The sequence below is a fragment of the Salvelinus sp. IW2-2015 genome, linkage group LG13, assembly GCF_002910315.2.
Source record: "Salvelinus sp. IW2-2015 linkage group LG13, ASM291031v2, whole genome shotgun sequence".
NCBI lineage: Eukaryota > Metazoa > Chordata > Actinopteri > Salmoniformes > Salmonidae > Salvelinus > Salvelinus sp. IW2-2015.
This window is the reverse complement of record NC_036853.1, coordinates 3,820,274-3,841,108: the sequence shown is the minus strand read 5'-3', so window position 1 is coordinate 3,841,108 and position 20,835 is coordinate 3,820,274. Positions and strand designations below refer to the sequence as shown.

The window sequence follows — 20,835 nt, the reverse complement described above, 5'->3', positions numbered from 1 at the left end:
TTGTTGTTCTATTGGAAGGTGAACCTTCAGCCCTTTCTGAGGTCCTGAGTGCTCTGGATCAGGTTTTCAAGGATATCTCTGTACTTTGCTCCGTTCATCTTTTCCTTGATCCTGACTAGTCTCCCAGTTCCTGCCACTGAAAAACATCCCCACAGCATGATGCTGGTACGTTTCCATAAAGGCCTGATTGGTGGAGTGCTGCAGAGACTGTTGTCCTTCTGGAAGGTTCTCCCATCTCCACAGAGACGCTCTGGAGCTCTGTCAGAGTGACCATTAGGTTCTTGGTCAGCTCCCTGACCAAGGCCCTTCTCCTCCCGATTGAGCTCTAGGAAGAGTCTTGGTGGTTCAAAACGTCTTCCATTTAAGAAGGATGGAGGACACTTTGTTCTTGGGGACCTTCAATGCTGTATACATTTTTTGGTACCCTTCCCTAGATCTATGCCTCGACACAATCCTGTCTCGGAGCTCTATGGACAATTCCTTCAACCTCATGGCTTGGTTTTTGCTCTGACATGCACAGTCAACTGTGGGACCTTATATAGACAGGTGTGTACCTTTCCAAATCATGTCCAATCAATTGAATTTACCACAGGTGGTCTCCAAGTTGTAGAAACATCAAGGATGATCAATGGAAAGGATGCACCTGAGCTCAATTTCGAGTCTTATAGCAAAGGGTCTGAATACTTATGTAAATAAGGTATTTTAAATTAGCAAAACATTCTAAAAACCGGTTTTCGCTTTGTCATTATGGCATATTGTGTTTAGATTGAGTAAAACATATTACTTAATCAATTTTAGAATAAGGCTGTAATGTAACAAAATGTGGAAAAATGGAAGGGGTCTGAATACTTTCCAAATGCACTGTATAGGTTTAATACTAAGGCTGGGAATTGCCAGGGATCTCACGATACGATATTATCAGGATACTTAGGTGCCGAAACGATATGTATTGCGATTCTCACGACTATCAGCCTCGTACAAATCATCATCTCGTGAGACAAGGATGGTTCGTACGAGGCTATGATTCTATACGTATTAACATTCAATACTGTGATTTTATTCCGATTCAATGTTCCAAACATATTGCTCACCAAATGTCTACTGCAGAGGGATAAGAGAGAGCCATGAGAAAACAAGTTGATCAATCATGGAAATTGTGCGTTTTATTGCACGCACATCGAACAAGCGCAAAAAGAATATTGCGATATTGTCAAAACTATACAATATGTAACTGCATCCATTTTTCCCCCATTTAATACTGAATCTGCTGTCTGATTCGTGCTTCATAACTAAAGTAGGGGAAGGGAAGAGAGAAAAGTGGTATGTCGGATATCTTTCGATTTATGGAGGATATCAATGAGCGTTTCAGTTAGTCAGACATTACTAATCAGAAAAACAGGTCATGGTTTGAAAGATGAGCCTGAAGAACCTGCAAGGCACATAAACTCACATGTCACGTGTTGTGATTAGTTGCTGCAGTAGTTCCATCCTGATTGTTGAGCAGCTACAAATATTAGTCCTGAGACGAGTTCGACAACGCTTCTGTTTGCAGCGAACATGTTGCCAAAGTAACAATTTCAGTTGAACGGTTTGAATAAACATTCCAAAATGTTACAGTGAAACATCAAACAACAATTTTTTGTTAGGATTACTGTGCCTTTTTAGAGAATTTTCAAAAACCGAAAACGACTTAGCTATTCCTACTAAATATCTTAGAACGTCTACATGGCCACTTGACTATTTTTAGAAGCAGTTTAGACCCGAAACAAACACTTACGTTTGCCGCACACAATCTTCTCAGATTGTTAGCGAACGGTCGCGGCTAACATAAAACAAATGGAATATGTTAGCTAACGTTAGCCAACGTTTGCAAACTATTACCGTTGAACGGCACCTCTGTTTTACAGTTCCCATCGGCATCATTCAAAGACAAAAGCACAGAATTCCAGTGTGAGGATTCCCTCAAGAATACACAAGGCCAGACGAGCCAGAGTCCATCAACACTCAGATCACACACAGAGAGGAGAGAGGGGGGATGCATTGACAGAATCTTCCGCTATGAATCTCCTACAAATTGCTCATTACTGATTGATTTTATGTGCTCTGTTGTCTGTGATCTGCGAAACCTCCAAGACTAAGCTGCTTGAACATACCCTGAAGAAAAATAAACGCAACATGCAACAATTTCAAATATTTTACTGAGTTACAGTTCATAAGGAAATCAGTCAATGAAAATAAATAAATCTATGGATTTTACATCACTGGGAATACAGATGTGCATCTGTTAGTCACAGATGCCTTAAAAAAGGTGTGGATCAGAAAACCAATCAATATCTGGTGTGACCACCATTTGCCTCATGCAGCGTGACACACCACCTTCGCATAGAGTTGATCAGGCTGTTGATTGTGGCCTGTGGAATGTTGTCCCACTCCTCTTCACTGGCTGTGCGAAGTTGCTGGATATTGGCGGGAACTGGAACACGCTGCCGTACGTGTCAATCCAGAGCATTACAAACATACTCAATGGGTTACATGTCTGGTGAGTATGCAGGTCATGGAAGAACTGGGACACTTTCCGCTTCCAGGAATTGTGTAAAGATCCTTGCGACATGGGGCTGTGCATTATCATACTGGAACATGAGGTGATGGCGGCAGATAAATGGCATGACAATGGGCCTCAGGATATGGTCTGAATATTTATGTAAATAAGGTATAGTTTTTTTTATTTGTAATACATATACAAAAATGTCAAAACCTGTTTTTGCTTTGTCATAATGGTGTATTGTGTGTTTATATTGATACAGATTTTTATTTTAATCCATTTTACAATAAGGCTGTAATGTAACAAAATGTGGAAAAGGGAAAGGGGTCTGAATACTTTCCGAATGCACTGTATGTAGTGGTTAAATATTTTTTCCATCGTGAACCAAATTCTTCCTTTCCAGGTCTCCAGTTACAATCAGAGAGGCTTTGTCTTGCCAACATCGCTTCAAGGTGACTCATGCCTGTGGCAAACGACTTTGTGAAATGTGACTGATGGCAAAATCCTAAATTGAGATATGTATGAGTAACTCCAACATTTGCACAAATCTCATTGACATCAGTGCATCATTTCAGTGAAGGATTGAGTCTTTCATGCATTTCACATTGATTAGAAGTTCATTTTCAGCACTAAATCAGCACAGCTGAGATGAAAATGGAATTGAGCAAATTACAGGTTTACAACACAATCAACCTTTTGGTGCCTGTTGATTGTCAAACTCCCCATAGAACAATCATTGCTAAACTCCAACCTGCAGGAAACCGGGGAAATTATTTAACACCTTGTGATTAGTCCAAAACTATATGCCCATGCTGGGACAAACGGACCAATTTGGTCAAGGCAATATACGGTGTCCCACCTAGTTCCCACTGAGGCCTTTCATCCACTGGGTCGCCTAACAAAAGGGATATGTAGGCAAAAGTAAAGCTAATGACGTGCCTATGGAGCACTGGCGATGGTAGATGTTTACACAGAGGGTCTTTACTGCACTTTTCATCTTACTCTAAAGGGAAAATCATGAAAGGGAGTTCTTTTTTGGATTGATTGGCAGTCTATTTTCATCTGTTGCTTTGTTGGAAGGGGAAATGTTGTGCAAGGAGAGAGAACAGCAAGGTACAGTGCGACAGACTTAAAGTGAGCGTTCACACCGAATCAAACTCTGTCTCAAAGCAGTCTAATGTTTAGATGTCCCACACCAATCTGTTGTAGATCCCACTATACTGTATGCCTCAATCCTTAATTAAATGGGAAAGATTGGCACCGTCTGAAACGCTGAAATGACACCCATCTTTCGATCCGGATGACGAGGGACGTGGATTTCAACACATGAAGGTCTGAAAATGTCTGACAAACCTTGGTTTTGGAGTGAACTATAACCACTATTTCACAGTGCAAACCTAGACAGCTGTCCATGTTTTGCTTTGAGTGACATTAGCCCGAATGAAGTCAGTGATCAGTTGGATGCATCTGATAGCTCTGCAAAGGCTTGACACGTGTCTGCAGGGACATACCGAAAGCATCCAGAGAGAGTTCATGATTTTCACGTTTCAATGTCACATGCACAAGTACAGTGAAATGCCTTTCTGGCAAACTCAACCCAAAAATGCAATTATCAATAACAATGTAATACTAGTATAAAAAGAAGAAGAAATAAGAAGTATTGACACATTATAGACCTCAGAGTAGGAAAGTGTCAATTCTGTCGTCTGTACATAATGCCACTATTGCTGGACTGGGAGACATGACTGCTATCTTCCCTCTGAGGGGAAGTGAGATGTTTCTAACCACAGTATCTATGGACAACTGAGGGTTCAAGCAAGGTATTCTCATCCTCCTGACTGACACTCACATACCCGCATACATTTTGCTTCCTCACATAGACCCCAAAACACACACATCAACACACAGATGCATACACATCGACATACCATGTACATATACACATACACAATACTAGATACAAAAAATACACATTAAGACCCGCATCCACACATTATCCGCAATCCAAGCTACTCTCCTTTCTGCACTCCCCCTCAGTGAGAGTAAATCCACTTTCATGCCACGTTAGGAGCGTTCACACAAAGCCATATCAAAGCAAACAGCCGGTTGCAGGAGCTGCCGTAGAGCCACCACGCTCCCACTCTGTCCCAGGAAGCCACCAGAGAAAGAAGCGCTGAATTGACTGCTGCAGGGGACAGAGCATACTTCCTCTGTTGTGGCAGAGATTCTCTGGATTCATAGACAGCTATGCTAGCTAGCTATATACAGAATGTGTTACCGAGATAGTGTCATTTTTAAAAGGGTGTTGTTTTCACACCTCAAAAAGTAGAGAGAATCAGAGTAAGTAGAGTAAGTAATAATTGAAAAAGGCCCAGTGCAGTCAACAACGTGATTTCATGTGTTTTATATTAAGATATATTTCAACACTATGAGGTTTAAATAATATTGTGAAAATGTTGATAATATCCTTTTAGTGTAAAAGCTGTTTGAAAAGATCACCTGACATTTCAGCCTGTTTTGGTGGGATGGAGCTTTTGCCTTTCCATTGTGACATCACCGTGCGGTAAATTAGTTAAAGGGATACTTCGGGATTGTGGCAGAGACTCTTTCTCTACTTCCCCAGTCAGATGAACTTGTGTATACCATTTTTATGTCTGTGTCCAGTATGAACTAGCATTAGCACAATTACTTTTGTTGCTTCCAGCCTACAGACAGAAACTAAAACAAGAAGCTCCCGCACTCAGGTCTGTTCAACGCTGGTCCGACCAATCTGATTCCACGCTTCAAGACTGCTTCGATCACGTGGATTGGGATATGTTCCGTATTGCATCCAACAACAACTTTGACGAATACGCTGAATCGGTGAGCGAGTTCATTAGAAAGTGCATCGGTGATGTCGCACCCACCCACAGCAACTATAAAAACATTCCCAAACCAGAAACCGTGGATTGATGGCAGCATTCGCGCGAAACTGAAAGCGCGAACCACTGCTTTTAACCAGGGCAAGGTGACCGGAAACATGACCGAATACAAAACAGTATAGCTACAGTGGGGCAAAAAAGTATTTAGTCAGCCACCAATTGTGCAAGTTCTCCCACTTAAAAAGATGAGGCCTGTAATTTTCATCATAGGTACACTTCAACTATATCTTTAAGGAATACCTAGGATAGGATAAAGTAATCCTTCTAACCTCCCCCCCCCCTTAAAAGAGTTAGATGCACTATTGTAAAGTGGTTGTTCCACTGGATATCATAAGGTGAATGCACCAATTTGTAAGTCGCTCTGGATAAGAGCGTCTGCTAAATGACTTAAATGTAAATGTAACTATGACAGACAAAATGAGAAAACAAAATCCAGAAAATCACATTGTAGGATTTTTAATACATTTATTTGCAAATTATGGTGGAAAATAAGTATTTGGTCACCTACAACAGCAGATTTCTGGGCTCTCACAGGACCTGTACTTCTTCTTTAAAGAGGCTCCTCTGTCCTCCATCGTTACCTGTATTAAGTGGCACTGTTTGAACTTGTTATTAGTATAAAAGACACCGTCCACAACCTCAAACAGTCAACCTCAAAGCCCAAGAGCTTGCAAAGACACCAGAAACAAAAACTTGTAGACCTGCACCAGGCTGGGAAGACTGAATCTGCCTACGGTAAGCAAGCTTGGTTTGAAGAAATCACTGTGGGAGCAATTATTAGGAAATCGGAAGACATACAAGACCCTGAATTCTCCCTCGATCTGGGGCTCCACGCAAGATCTCACCCCGGCTGGGGTCAAAATGATCCTCAGACGGTGAGCAAAATCCCAGAACACACGGGGACCTAGTGAATGCTTGCAGAGAGCTGGGACCAAAGTAACAAAGCCTACCATCAGTAACACACTACGCCGCCGGGACTTCCAAATCGTGCAGTGCCAGACGTGTCCCCCTGCTTAAGCCAGTTAACCCATGTCCAGGCCGTCTGAAGTTTCCAGGAGCATTTGTGATGATCCAGAAGAAGATTGGGAGAATGTCTTATTGGTCAGATGAAACCACAATAGAACTTTTTGGATAAAACTCAACTCGTCGTGTTTGGAGGACAAAGACATGCGAGTTGGCATCCATAAGAACACCATACCTACTGTGAAGCATGGGGTGGAAACACATGCTTTTGGGCTGTTTTTCTGAAAGGGACCAGGACGACTGAATCCTGTAAAGGAAAGAATGAATGGGCCATGTATCGGTGAGATTTTGAGTGAAAACCTCCTTCCATCAGCAAGGGCATTGAAGATGACACAGTGGCTGGGTCTTTCAGCATGACAATGATCCCAAACCACACCGCCCGGCAACGAAGAGTGGCTTCGTAAGAAGCATTTCAATGGGCTCCTGGGTGCCTAGCCAGTCTCCAGTCAACACCATAAAAATCTTTGGAGGGAGTTGAAATGCTCAGTGGGGCCCAGCACACAGCCCCAAAATCTCACTTGCTCTAGAGGAACGATCTGCATGGAGGAATGGCGGCAAAATACCAGCAACAGGTTGTGAAACCTTGTGAAGACTTACAGGAAAAACGTTGACCTCTGTCATTGCCACAATAGTATATAACACAGTATTGAGTAAACTTTTGTTATTTGACCAAATACTTATTTTCCACCATTAATTTGCAAATAAATTCATAAAAAATCCGTACATGTGAATTTTCTGGATTTTTTCTAATTTTGTCTGTCATAGTTGAAGTGTACCTATGATGAAAATTAAGGCCTCTCTCATCTTTTTCACGTTGGGAGCCTTGCCACAATCTGGTGGCTGACTATCGTATTTTTTGCCCACTGTATTTCCTCCGCCAAGGCATCAAACAAGCTAAGCGTCAGCTATTCAGAGACAAAGTAGTTGTTTGCCAATTCACCCGGGCTAGAACAAGAGGTCTGTGGCAGGGTTTTCCTACAGTCAATCACGGATTACTATTTTAACCAGAAAACCTTTTCACCTCAGGAGCTGAAGAAATTCGGCTTGTCACCAAAAGCACTACAGTTTCACGAGATGCACATATCGCAGAGCATCCTGTCGCTGCTGTTATCACCGCCTGTACGGCTAACTGCTCCGCCAACAAACCGGAAGGCCTCCAGAGGGTAGCTGAGTGTGTGCATATGGCATACTCGGGGGCATACTACCTGCCTCCAGGAACCTACCACCACCCGATGTCACAGGAAGGCCATAAAGATCATCAAGGACAACAACCACCCGAGCCACTGCCTGTTCACCCCGCTATCATCCAGAAGTCGAGGTCTGTACAGGTGCATCAAAGCAGGGACCGAGAGACTGAAAAACAGCTTCTATCTCAAGGCCATCAGACTGTTAAACAGCCACCACTAACATTGAGTGGCTGCTGCCAACATACTGACTCAACTCCAGCTCACTTTAATAATGGAAATTGATGGGAATTGATCAAAAATGTATCACTAGCCACTTTAAACAATGCCACTTAATATAATGTATATGTATATACTGTACTCTATCATCTACTGCATCTTGCCAACTTTATGTAATACATGTATCACTAGCCACTTTAAACTATGCCACTTTATGTTTACATACCTTACATTACTCATCTCATATGTATATACTGTACTCGATACCATCTACTGCATCTTGCCTATGCCGTTCTGTACCATCACTTATTCATATATCTTTATGTACATATTCTTTATCCCTTTACACTTGTGTGTATAAGGTAGTAGTTGTGGAATTGTTAAGTTAGATTACTCGTTGGTTATTACTGCATGGTCAGAACTAGAAGCACAAGCATTTCGCTACACTCGCATTAACACCTGCTAACCGTGTATATGTGACAAATAACATTTGATTTGATTTTTTTGATTTTGACTGGAAGTCTTCGGGTAGCAGGGCACTGGCAGGCACTGATGAGGACTGAGGTGAATCAAAATGGATCGATGTGGATCCCAGTCCTTATTTCTCACTTGATGGCCACCTAATTGGCTATGTGTAGTCATAAGTCTTTCAAAAGGTCAATGGTATTGTCTGCCTGTCTTACTCACACTTTGGTTAAAACAGGCTCATCATGGGCCTGCCAATCAGGGTGGTCATGGAAGACAGCTAAAGTCCTGTACATGCCTTTGCGCAATGATCTGGCGCATTGCAGCTGTGGAGGGATTAAAGCCAAGAGATGACAAAGACACATCTCCCAGGTTTCTCCATGTAAGAGGTGTGAGCAACCTCTCTCTATTGGTCACCAGCGCTGTCACACAACTCAGAGTGGGAGGACTGAGGGCTGTCACCTCTAAGCCATACCCTCATGCTGCTTGCCAGGATCCACAGGTTGCTAAGTAACATTGTCCTCTATCAGAGAAGTGTGGTGGCTCTGTCAGTGCTTGACACCGTGAGGTGACAGACTGATGAGAAGAAATGAAACGACCCAGGCTGTCAACAAGCAGGAATAGTATGCAACAGGAGATAAATGGAAAATATGAGGTAAATAAATAATTGAAAGGAATGGGTGTAGGAAAATCCCACCAACGCCTTCTGCATACTAAGCAGGGCTAAATGTCATTGTATAGGTAGCAAGCAGACACCCAATAAGTGTGCATGTACAGATCCAATGAAAAGAGCTAAGTCAATACAAGACAATCAACATCACAACCATAATTATCATGATCATTGTTATAATTATTATCATTTTCCAGAGACTCCCTCATTACAAAGGAGTATCACTCACCTGCATATTTAACACCTAACTTGGCCACGTGCTAGTGCTTAAGGGGCTTAACCCACACACAGAGCATGCTGATGGTTTGTACGGTCAGGCACACAGTGGACGGCTAGCAGGCACCAGACACAGAACAAGAGATAAAGTCTGTTAAGCCCACTTCACCTCTCACAGAGCCAGGTGATGAGTGATGTATTCATTTCCTATTTTCCAGGGATAAAGCAGGCGCACGCACAAAGCACAGGAGATCGTTATCTCCAATTGAGAGCACAAAGCAATATGAATACCCTAGAAATACTAAGCATTCAAAGCCAGGTGATAATGAATATCTTGGGCCTAGCCAATCGATAGTCCTCTAATCTTGGGTGGGCGGCTAGTTTCTGAGAGACTCCGTTCTAAAAGTTTTAATTGGCTGAGAAATCTTTATCAGCGCTTTGGTCATGACCATATTGTTTATGAGGTTGATATCTCTTAATAACGAATGGTCGGGCGGTCGGTCAGTCAGTCCAATGAAATGGACTACTTTGTGAAATTCAAAAAGCTGTAATTAAATAACTGGTCTCAAATTGTAATTAAAATCATGATTAATTAATGGACTAAGACTTGATGGGTAATTAAGAAGAACTGAAAAAGTACCACTAACCAATTAGTCAGTACTCATGTTTGTTCCGCTTGAGAACACATCGGGTATCGATCTCAAAACAAATCTGTATTGCCAAAATAGAGGGCAGAACGAATTTTAATAATGTTCTCTGGTAATTCAGTATCAAATGTCTTATCAAATAAATAAATAAATGAAAGAGTGACAACTGAAAGAACTAACACTGACTGATGAAAATATTGCCGGAGGTAAAATTATGGAATGATGCCTTGATTAATATCACTGGAGAATCTCTTACATTTTGAAATAATTAGCTATACAAACTGTGTGACAGCCACTATGGCACACATGGTCAGTGTTATGCTATGTAATTGAAGATGTACTCTGTTCTGTAGCATATCAATGTGCTCTCTGACATGTTAATGTAAAATATAAAATCCTGTTTTTACGCCAGGTGTTCCCGTCTTACTGTGAAACCTATGTGCGAAATTATTGGGAAGATGCTAATTAGCTAAATATCAGACAGCTGCAATGATGCAGTCCAATTGAATAGCTTACAGGCATAAATTTGTCAAATAAATGCATAAGCCAGTTAATATACAGTACGTGCGGGCAATGTGACACATAGGGATAAGAATTTCATACAGGCATACACAGAAAGACATTTCAGAGTTGACATTGGTGAGCCGTCATTTCATACTCATCAAGTTTATGCATGAATGCAGTGATAAGTAGCTGGATGAAGTGCTGTGATTCCAAATGGCTATGAAACAGTTTCATAACTGCATTCTCTACCAGAAAGTTGGTTGGTCCTCTGATGTCACAGAGGTTGATACATTACTATGTATAAAGCCCTTTTACAAAGAGTCCCACTTAACCTAACATCTTTACTGAACTTCAGACAAACGAGTCACCACACCCGGTCTCAGGGATGGCTAACTCTGGAAATTCCTTCAGGCTCTTCTCTCAGTATGACTCCCTAATAAAATAAATAGGTAAAAACTGTAATAAAAGTACTGTTGGATAAGCATCTTCCCCCCACCTCTCTTTCCACATCCCATTCTTCCTCTCTCACCAGTTACTTGCCTTTCTCTTCGACACCCCTTTTTTCTCTATGCTAATCATCTCTCCATCATCACCTGTTCTTCTCCTTCTAACACTCCTCTCGCTTTCCCCTCTTCTTCCAGTCCTCCACTTTATTGCCTCTATGCTTCCCATACACCTCAATAATAATAGTTGAAGAACCACCACTAAGAACGGATAGAGATTATAAGCAATGGTTTTACGCACATCCAACGTTTGCACAGCAGCTGAACAAAAAGAAAAAAAGTAATGTTGGTTCACTGGTTGCTGTTCTCAGTAAGTGCTATGTTGATCAATCTATTGGTAATTGTCACGTCTGCTCCTCCCCTCCGGCGTACAACATTATGATTCACACCTGGACTCCATTACCTTCATAATTTCCTGTCCTTTACATGTCACTCTCCCATGTTCACTCACCAGTTGGTATTGTTCTTGTGTATCGGCGTACAGCCTTGTTAGTGTTGCGTTCTTGGTTTTGTTGTTTTAATAAAACGTTTCACCTGCTTCCGACTCACCGCCCCATCATTACAGTAATACGAATACCAACTTTTGACAGACATGGTCATAGTGTAAATGTTAAGCCTGAGGTAGAGGAGAAAATTCAGTGTTCGGAAAGTATTCAGACCCCTCATTCTTCCAAATTGTATTACTTTACAGCCTTATTCTAAAATGTATGAAATTGTTTTCCCCTCATCTATACACAATACCCCATAATGACAAAGCAAAAACAGTTTTGTATACATTTCTGCAAAGAAAAAAGTTTCATATCACATCTACATAAGTATTCAGACCCTTTACTCCGAGGGCCTGATTGGTGTCACACTTTTTCTCCATCCCTCGCAAACACAGCTGATTAATCAAATTGCATTCTTAACTGAAGATCATGATTAGGTGATTATTGGAGTCAGGTGTGTTAGCTGGGTCTGGGGCAAAACTGTGACACCAATCAGGCCCTCGGACTGGAATTGCCCACCCCTGCTTTACTCAGTACTTTCTTGAAACACCTTTGGCAGCGATTACAGCCTGGAGTCTTCTTGGGTTTGACGCTACAAGCTTGGTACACCTGTATTTGAGGAGTTTCTCCCGTTCTTCTCTGCAGATCCTCTCATGCGCTGTCAGGTTGGATAGGGAGCGTCCCTGCACAACTATTTTTAGGTCTCTCCACAGATGTTCAATCGAATATGAACCTTCGCCCCAATCTGAGGTCCTGAGCACTCTGGAGCAGGTTTTCATCAAGGATCTCTCTGTACTTTGCTCATGACTAGCCTCCCATTCCCTGCCGCTGAAAAACATCCCTACAGCATGATGCTGCCACCGACATGCTTCACCGTTGGGTATGGTGCCAGGTGTCCTCTAGATGTGACGCTTGGCATTCAGGCCAGAGAGTTCAATCTTGGTTTCATCAGACTAGAAATAAACATGTTTTGCCTTGTCATTATGGGGCATTGTGTGTAGATTGATAAAAAATAAAAATAAAAAATATTTTTTTTAGAATAAGGCTGTAATGTAAAACATGTTTAAAACAGGAAGGGGTCTGAATACTTTCCGAATGCACTGTATACGCACTAGCGGGTATGGAGACTACCAGAGGGCAGTAAGCAATCAATAGACAAAGATTAATAGTGGACTGTCGGATGCTAACAGGGCATTGCAGTGTATTGACAAAGCTACTGTATTGATCAGGCCTAATGACTTACCTGACACGCAGTGATCACATTAGAACGGATTATATATGTGCCTGGGTCTGCTCTAGTGGTGGTGCTGCTGACTCCCAACTACACAATGCCCCTACATATCCATAGGAAAAACAACGACGACACGAACATGATCAAGCACACACGCCATGTACTCGGCGTGACAAGGGCAAATACTTTTGAACCTTTTAAGAGTCTGCAAATCCACTAAAACATAGTCCTGAGCATCATGGGTAAATGTGTAAGCACAGTAATAAGTCAGAATTCCACCTCCTCCAGTTGGACATATGGCCTGTGGCCTTCCGCACTCTAGCAGATGCCTTCTAAGGATGCATTGGAGAATTGAGAATTCAAAAAGTTGATGAGCTTCTTACACTTCAAGACGATGTCCACTGAATAGTAATAACAGGTCGTCTTTGATCACGTCTTGCCCTGACACTCTTTACATAGTGAGCCATGCAAAGACATGCATAGACTTCAATGGGTTCCTCTCCCATCTACTGCAATTAAAGAGGTTGAGAAGCCCGCTTAACTGATAAGATCTCCATCTCATAACGTATGATAGTCACAACTCGCTTCAAAAGGAAGAGAAGGAGAGACTGAGACAAGGAAAGAGATTGATGAGGCAATGCAGAGCCCAACCCTATCCTCCGGGCCCACAGTGGCAGCGTATGGTGGTGTCAATCAGTAAATGTAGCCTTCTCTTCCTCTGAAGCGAGTTGTGCCCATCATATGTTATGAGATGGAGATCTTATCAGTCAAGCAGGCTTCTCAGCCTCTTTAATTGCAGCAGATGAGACAGACAGGGAAAGAGGGATGAGGAGAGGAAGGGGCAAAGATGGAGACCACAAACGAGGGACAGGCAGGGAGAAAGCGAGAGGGAAATAGTAAAATAAAATAGATCAACGAAAGATGGACTGATAGCAAACAAGAGGGAAAGAAAGAGGGAGGAAAGGACCAAAAATAAATAAAATGTGGGTGCTAAGAGGGATGGAAAGAAAGTGGAAGACGAAACAAAAGTGTGCCGCAATGAGGAAAGTGATAGATGTACTGAGAAAGAGGGAGTGGATGTGTTTGAGAGCGCCCTCCTCTTCAGAATCCCCCCCCACGCATAAGCTGTTAGCATCAGTTGATCGATTTCAAATATTTTTCACCAGACACTCGCAATAACGTTAATTACAATATGGCCCGTAAGAGTGAAATGACCCTATCCATCTCCAGACAGACTGGAGGGAGGGAGGGTAACCACATAACGGAGATTAAGTGGGACAGAAAAAGCCTTGTTTATCGAGATTATACCACTGGCACCTGTAGTTTTCTCTGCCAAGTTGGAGGCGCCAGTCAGGCGAAATTGAAGAGCACAAGAGTTAAGGCCCTTCTTCTAAAGAACAGATTCTAGACAGTACAGCTGAAATAAACAACTGCTTGGCAGACAAGTGTGGCACTGGAGAACTGCAACCCCCACTGAGCTAGCCAGTGAGCCCACATCAACATTTACATACAATGGCAATGCAGTGCCCAACTCTGTCCTCCGGGGCCACAGTGACAGCGTATGGTGGTGTCAATCAGTGGCTAATCAGTAAATTCATCAATTATGTGCGATGGAGAAAATAAAAAACTGGCAGGACTGTGGCCCTCAAGGACTTCAGCACTGACAAAGTTATATGTTAAGGTTCATATACCGAGTGTTTTATACTGAATGTGTTTTTTTAGGGGCGAGGGTGAGGTCTTACCTCATAGTAGCTGCGTACAGCATTGCAGAAGGCCTCGTCCGCCACGATCTGTGTCTCCCCGTTCAGGAAGGCCAGGAAGTGATCCTTCACTGCCTGCAGCTGCTGCTTATTAAGCTGAGAGCGGAAGAGAGAAACAATATTAAAACAATATTAAAACAAAATAAGACAAGAATAATATTATTTAATCATCTTTTTATCTAATTTTTACATAAAAAAAAGATTTGTTGTCATTGTTGTCCTTGACTTTGTTCTGTTCAAGCCAAGAAGTACTCGGTGACAAAAGACTTCAAGTGCTTGGAATGCGTTTGAATGGAATGAAATTATTGGTTTCAGACATCTTTTCTCTCTTTTCTGCAGAATTGTGTTGCTAGACAACCAATTTAACAGAGTGCTGATGGAATGATGCCTACTTCACTATAACACGGTAATCAGTAGAATAAACTATTTCCCAGAAACAAACCATAGCCAGCAAAGAAGCCATAAAACACTGAGGCAACAATTTCAAAAACACCATCAGTCCATATCACTCTTGTTCAGAGATTCTCTAATGATTACTATTGTCTGAAAGAAATGCTTTTTGCCAACATGTTCAGTTTTAATAAGCAAGAAAAAACCCAAAAGCTTTCTCTCGCTCGCTCTGCCATTGCTTATGTATGAAGGACAAGGCAGTCTGTATTTGGAAAATGAAACAATTTTTTCTCCCACTGACAGTAGCACTGCAAGCAACAAAAACATAATCAAATTCATATTGCTGTTTCTCCTGACACAATGTGGACAGCCACTTATCTCCCTCCTCCAGCCCCTGTGTGGGGAGCATTATTCCGAGATGGGTTTTCCGCAACTTAAACAAGTGTTTAGCATTTCAACTGTGTGGCTACTAGTGAGCTGAGGGAATGCTGATGTACCTGTTGTTATTCATTGTGTTTAAAACTGTTTAGCGCCTAGTCTTATCTCCGGATGAATACTTTTATTTGATTCTTTTCATAATTTCTTCATTTTCAGAAGGAATGCTCTGCCAAAAGTTCGGTCAGCTGAAATGACAGCACTGCTTCAAAAAAAGGAAAACTGTGAGCAAGCAGAGTAATAGTAAAATCAACAAAAAATAACATGACTGGCCTCATTCCTCTCTGTGTGTGTGTGAGTCAGGTGTGCGCTCTCTTGAGCATACACATACAGTTGAAGTCGGAAGTTTAAATGTATTTGGCTAAGGTGTATGTAAACTCAGTTTCACAATTCCTGACATTTAATCCTAGTAGAAATTCCCTGTCTTAGGTCAGTTAGGATCACCACTTTATTTTATGAATGTGAAACGTCAGAATAATAGAAGAGAGAATGATTAATTTCAGCTATAATTTCTTTCATCACATTCCCAGTGGGTCAGAAGTTTACATACACTCAATTAGTATTTGGTAGCATTGCCTTTAAATTGCGACATTTTGGGTCGCCTTCCACAAGCTTCCCACAATAAGTTGGGTGACTTTTGGCCCATTCCTCCTGACAGAGGTGGTGTAACTGAGTCAGGTTTGTAGGCCTCCTTGCTCGTACATGCTTTTTCAGTTCTGCCCAAACATTTTCTATAGGATTGAGGTCAGGGCTTTGTGATGGCCACTCCAATACTTTGACTGTGTTGTCCTTAAGCCATTTTCCCACAACTTTGGAAGTATGCTTGGGGTCATTGTCAATTTGGAAGACACATTTGCAACCAAGCTTTAACTTCCTGACTGATGTCTTGAGATGTTGCGTCAATATATCCACATAATATTCCTTCCTCATAATGCCATCTATTTTGTGAAGTGCACCAGTCCCTCCTGCAGCAAAGAACCCCACAACATGATGCTGCCACCCCCGTGCTTCACGGTTGGGATGATGTTCTTCAGCTTGCAAGCCTTCCCCTTTTCCCCCTAAACATAACGATGGTCATTAGGGCCAAACAGTTCTATTTTTGTTTCATCAGACCAGAGGACATTTCTCCAAAAAGTACGATCTTTGTCACCATGTGCAGTTGCAAACCATAGTCTGGCTTTTTATGGAAGTTTGGAGCAGTGGCTTCTTCCTTGCTGAGCGGCCTTTCAGGTTATGTCGATATAAGACTTGTTTTACTGTGGATATAGATACTTTTGTACCCGTTTCCTCCAGCATCTTCACAAGGTCCATTGCTGTTGTTCTGGGATTGATTTGCACTTCTCGCACCAAAGTACATTCATCTCTAGGAGACAGAACGCGTCTCCTTCCTGAGCGGTATGACGACTGGTATGACGACTGTGGTCCCATGGTGTTTATACTTGCGTACTATTGTTTGTACAGATGAACGTGGTACCTTCAGGCGTTTGGAAATTGCTCCAAAGGATGAACCAGACTTGTGGAGGTCTACAATTTTTATTCTGAGGTCTTGGCTGATTTCTTTTGATTTTCCCATGATGTCAAGCAAAGAGGCACTGAGTTTGAAGGTCGACCTTGAAACACATCCACAGGTACACCTCCAATTGACTCAAATTATGTCAATTAGCCTATTAGAAGCTTCTAAAGCCATGACATCATTTTCAGAAATTTTCCAAGCTGTTTAAAGGCACAGTCAACTTAGTGTATGTAAACTTCTGACCCACTGGAATTGTGATACAGTGAATTATAAGTGAAATAATCTGTCTGTTAACAATTGTTGGAAAAATTACTTGTGTCATGCACAAAATAGATGTCCTAGATGACTTGCCAAAACTATAGTTTGTTAACAAGACATTTGTGGAGTGGTTGAAAAATGAGTTTTAATGACTCCAACCTAACCGTATGTAAGCTTCCGACTTCAACTGTGTGTGTGTGTGCGCGCGCGTCAGCTCAATAACAGTCACAAGCATTGCCCAGTGGTCCTTTCCGTGCTGAAAATACTAGCTGGTGTGTGTGAGAGCGAGCGAGCGAGCATGTTTGGAAAAGTACTCTAGTAAAGTTTGAAGCAATGCAACTTGAGTCTAACACAGGGTGACCAAGCCCTGGAGCAAGGTGTGCTGACATTGACTTTAGTGGTATCTCTACCAAACAGCCTCTCTCCGCTGGGAAATAAGGGTCTGACGGAACAGATACATCATATCACGCCACAGACGTCTAAACCTGGACAGAGCGTCAGACAGATAGGTACAGACATAAATTGAGCTGAAACTCAACAGGCATCATCACCTTTCAAAAGGTCTCTTCACAGTTAAGGAGCCATGATCCGTTAGGAACGCTCATGGCAAGGCTTATTATTTATTATGGGGGAGATAGATGAAGACCGTATGAACACACTCAATGCATTACACACAGATGGTAGATATACAGGGTTGCAGATTAGATGACTAGGAGAAGGTTTAACAATGTTTGTATTAGGTGATTCAATGCAAGGGTGGGAGTGAATTATCCAGCGTTGTGTTCATCTCCACTGAGAGTGTGTGAGAAATGCATTGTGAATGGCAGGTGGGGTGGGAGGTGTGCACTAAAAGTGTGTGTGAATGCACTCTAATTACAAAGTATTCCTCTCCTCTCTCATCAGAACAATTAAGAGCTTGTTGGCAAAACCAGCAATTCCTTCTGAATAGTAGATCAATAGACAGTCGTGTGTGTGTGCCTGTGTCAGCTAAATGCCAGCCACTGAATCATTGCCCAGTCGTCCTTTCCATGCTGGAAATACTAAGTGGTGTGTCTACGCATGTACAGTGTAGAGGTCGGCCGATTTCAAGTTTTCATAACAATCGCTAATCAGCCTTTTTGGACGCCAATTATGGCCGATTACATCGCAATCCACGAGGAAACTGCGTGGCAGGCTGACCACCTGTTACACGAGTGCAGCGTCAAAAGGACCTTGTGGCTGCAAGGAGCCAAGGTAAGTTGCTAGCTAGCATTAAACTTCTCTTATAAAAAACGATCAATCTTCACATAATCACTAGTTAACTACACGATTGATGTTATTACTAGGTTAACTAGCTTGTCCTGTGTTGCATATAATCAATCCGGTGCCTGTTAATTTATCATCGAATCTCAGTCTACTTCAACTTCGCCAAACGGGTGATGATTTAACAAAAACGCATTCGCCAAAAAAGCACAATCGCTGCACAAATGTACCTAACCATAAACATCAATGCCTTTCTTAAAATCAATACAGAGAAGTATATTTTTTTTAACCTGCATATTTAGTCAAAAGAAATTCATGTTAGCAGGCAATATTAACTAGGAAAATTGTGTCACTTCTCTTGTGGTCAGTGCAAGCAGAGTCAGGGTATATGCAACGGAGCAAAGTACAGAGAGATCCTTGATGAAAACATGCTCCAGAGCACTCAGGACCTCAGATTGGGGGCAAAGGTTCACCTTCCAGGACAACGACTCCAAGCACACAGCCAAGACAACGCAGGAGTGGTTTTGGAACAAGTCTCTAAATGTCCTTGAGCGGCCCAACCAGAGCCTGGATTTGAACCCGATCTAACATCTCTGGAGAGACCTGAAATAGCTGTGCAGCGACGCTCCCCATCCAACCTGACAGAGCATCTGCAGAGAAGAATAGGAGAAACTCCCCAAATACCTGCCAGAGCCATGTTTCAGTTGCCTGACCACTCAAACTGAATTATTCCGCTGCTCTATCATTCGCTACATACACTACATGACCAAAAGTATGTGGACACCTGCTCGAACATCTCATTCCAAAATCATGGGCATTAATATGGAGTTGGTCCCCCCTTTGCTGATATAACAGCCTTCACTTTTCTGGGAAGGCTTTCCACTAGATGTTAAAACATTTCTGCAGGGACTTGCTTCCATTTAAGCCACAAGAGCATTAGTGTTGGGCGATTAAGCCTGGCTCGCAGTCGGCGTTCCAATTCATCCCAAAGGTGCTCGAGGAGGTTGAGGTCAGGGCTCTATGCAGGCCAGTCAAGTTCTTCCACACCAATCGCAACAAATAATTTATGTATGGACCTCGCTTTGTGCACGGGGCATTGTCATGCTGAAACAGGAAAGTGCCTTCCTGAAACTGTTTCCACAAAGTTGTAAGCACAGAAACATCTACAATGTCATTCCACTGGAACTAAGGGGCCTAGCCCGAACCATGAAAAACAGCCCCAGATCATTATTCCTCCTCCACCAAACATGGCACTATGCATTCGGGCAGGTAGCTTTCTCCCGGCATCCGCCAAACCCAGATTTGCCCGTCGGACTGCCAGATGGTGAAGTGTGATTAATCACTCCAGAGAATGCATTTCCACTGCTCAGAATCCAATGGCGGCGAGCTTTACACCACTCCAGCCGACACTTGGCATTGCGCATGGTAATCTTAGGCTTGAGTGTGGCTGCTCGGTCATTGAAACCCATTTCATGAAGCTCCCGACGAACAGTTCTTGGGCTGACGTTGCTTCCAGAGGAAGTTTGGAACTTGATAGTGAGTGTTGAAAACCGAGTGCTGAAACGCAGCAGTCCCGTTCTGTGAGCGTGTTGCCTACCACTTCGCGGCTGAGCCGTTGTTGCTCCTAGACGTTTCCACTTCACAATAACAGCACTTACAGTTGACCAGGGCAGCTCTAGCAGGGCAGAAATTTCACAAACTGACTTGTTTGAAAGGTGGCATCCTATGACGGTTCCACGTTGAAAGTCACTGAGCTCTTCAGGAAGGCCATTCTACTGCCAATGTTTGTGTACGGAGATTGCACGGCTGTGTGCTCGGTTTTATACACCTGTCAGCAATGGGTGTGACTGAAATAGCCAAATCCATTAATTTGAAGGGGTGTCCACATACATGATATTTTCACAAAAGTATGTCAATATGAGACCGCAATATTTGAAGTCATTTGTGGTGACATCAAAATAAAAAAAGTAAATCAGCGATTGGATCATCTCTAACCAATCAGTATCAAAGCCATTTTCAAAACGCCGCTTTACCCACGTGTGTTCTGGCCCAACCCATGGGTTTCTGGGACCAATGATACGTTCTAGAACGGATTTCCATTCTAGAAATCGTCAGGGAGGTATTCAGCTCCAGAGTCAGTGCGAGAAGAAAACAACATCCGTGGGCGTGGTAGCTTTGGGCCAGAGCATGGAGTTTGGATACCCAGGCAAATGTTTCAGAAACAGATATGACAACCTTTCACCGTGTTACCTTGGGCACACATATAAACACTATTAGCAGAGTTCCCGGTCTCCAAGCCCCAGTTGCTAGATTCAGACATATATAACACCACTGCTGGTATTCTGGGTTTTAAGCTTATTTCCATAAACAGCGTGACGTAGGCTGTAGAGTAGTGTCATCTACCGCTGCACACTCCTTCTGAGAGCCATTAGGAGAGGCAATAGTGCGCTCACGCGTGATATCATCAGAGGATGCCACAAGCGGTCTCCACAAGGAAGAGGGCTCAGTGCCATCCCTCTTTCCCTTCTCTCACTAACCACGTTTCCATCCAGTTATGAGTAAAGTCACACCATATAAAAAACAACAACAAGACAGCTGTGATGGAAACAGGACGTGTCGGTATA

General features: G+C 42.6%; 1 protein-coding gene across 1 annotated transcript in view; it reads right to left on the bottom strand.

Annotated features, from left to right (window-relative positions):
• cadps2 (Ca++-dependent secretion activator 2) overlaps positions 1-20,835 on the bottom strand; it is a 249,967-nt gene that overhangs the window by 191,666 nt on the left and 37,466 nt on the right. The window contains exon 2 of the mRNA XM_070446338.1: positions 14,356-14,469. Coding sequence (XP_070302439.1) covers positions 14,356-14,469 — 114 coding nt within the window. The remainder of the gene's footprint in view (positions 1-14,355; positions 14,470-20,835) is intronic.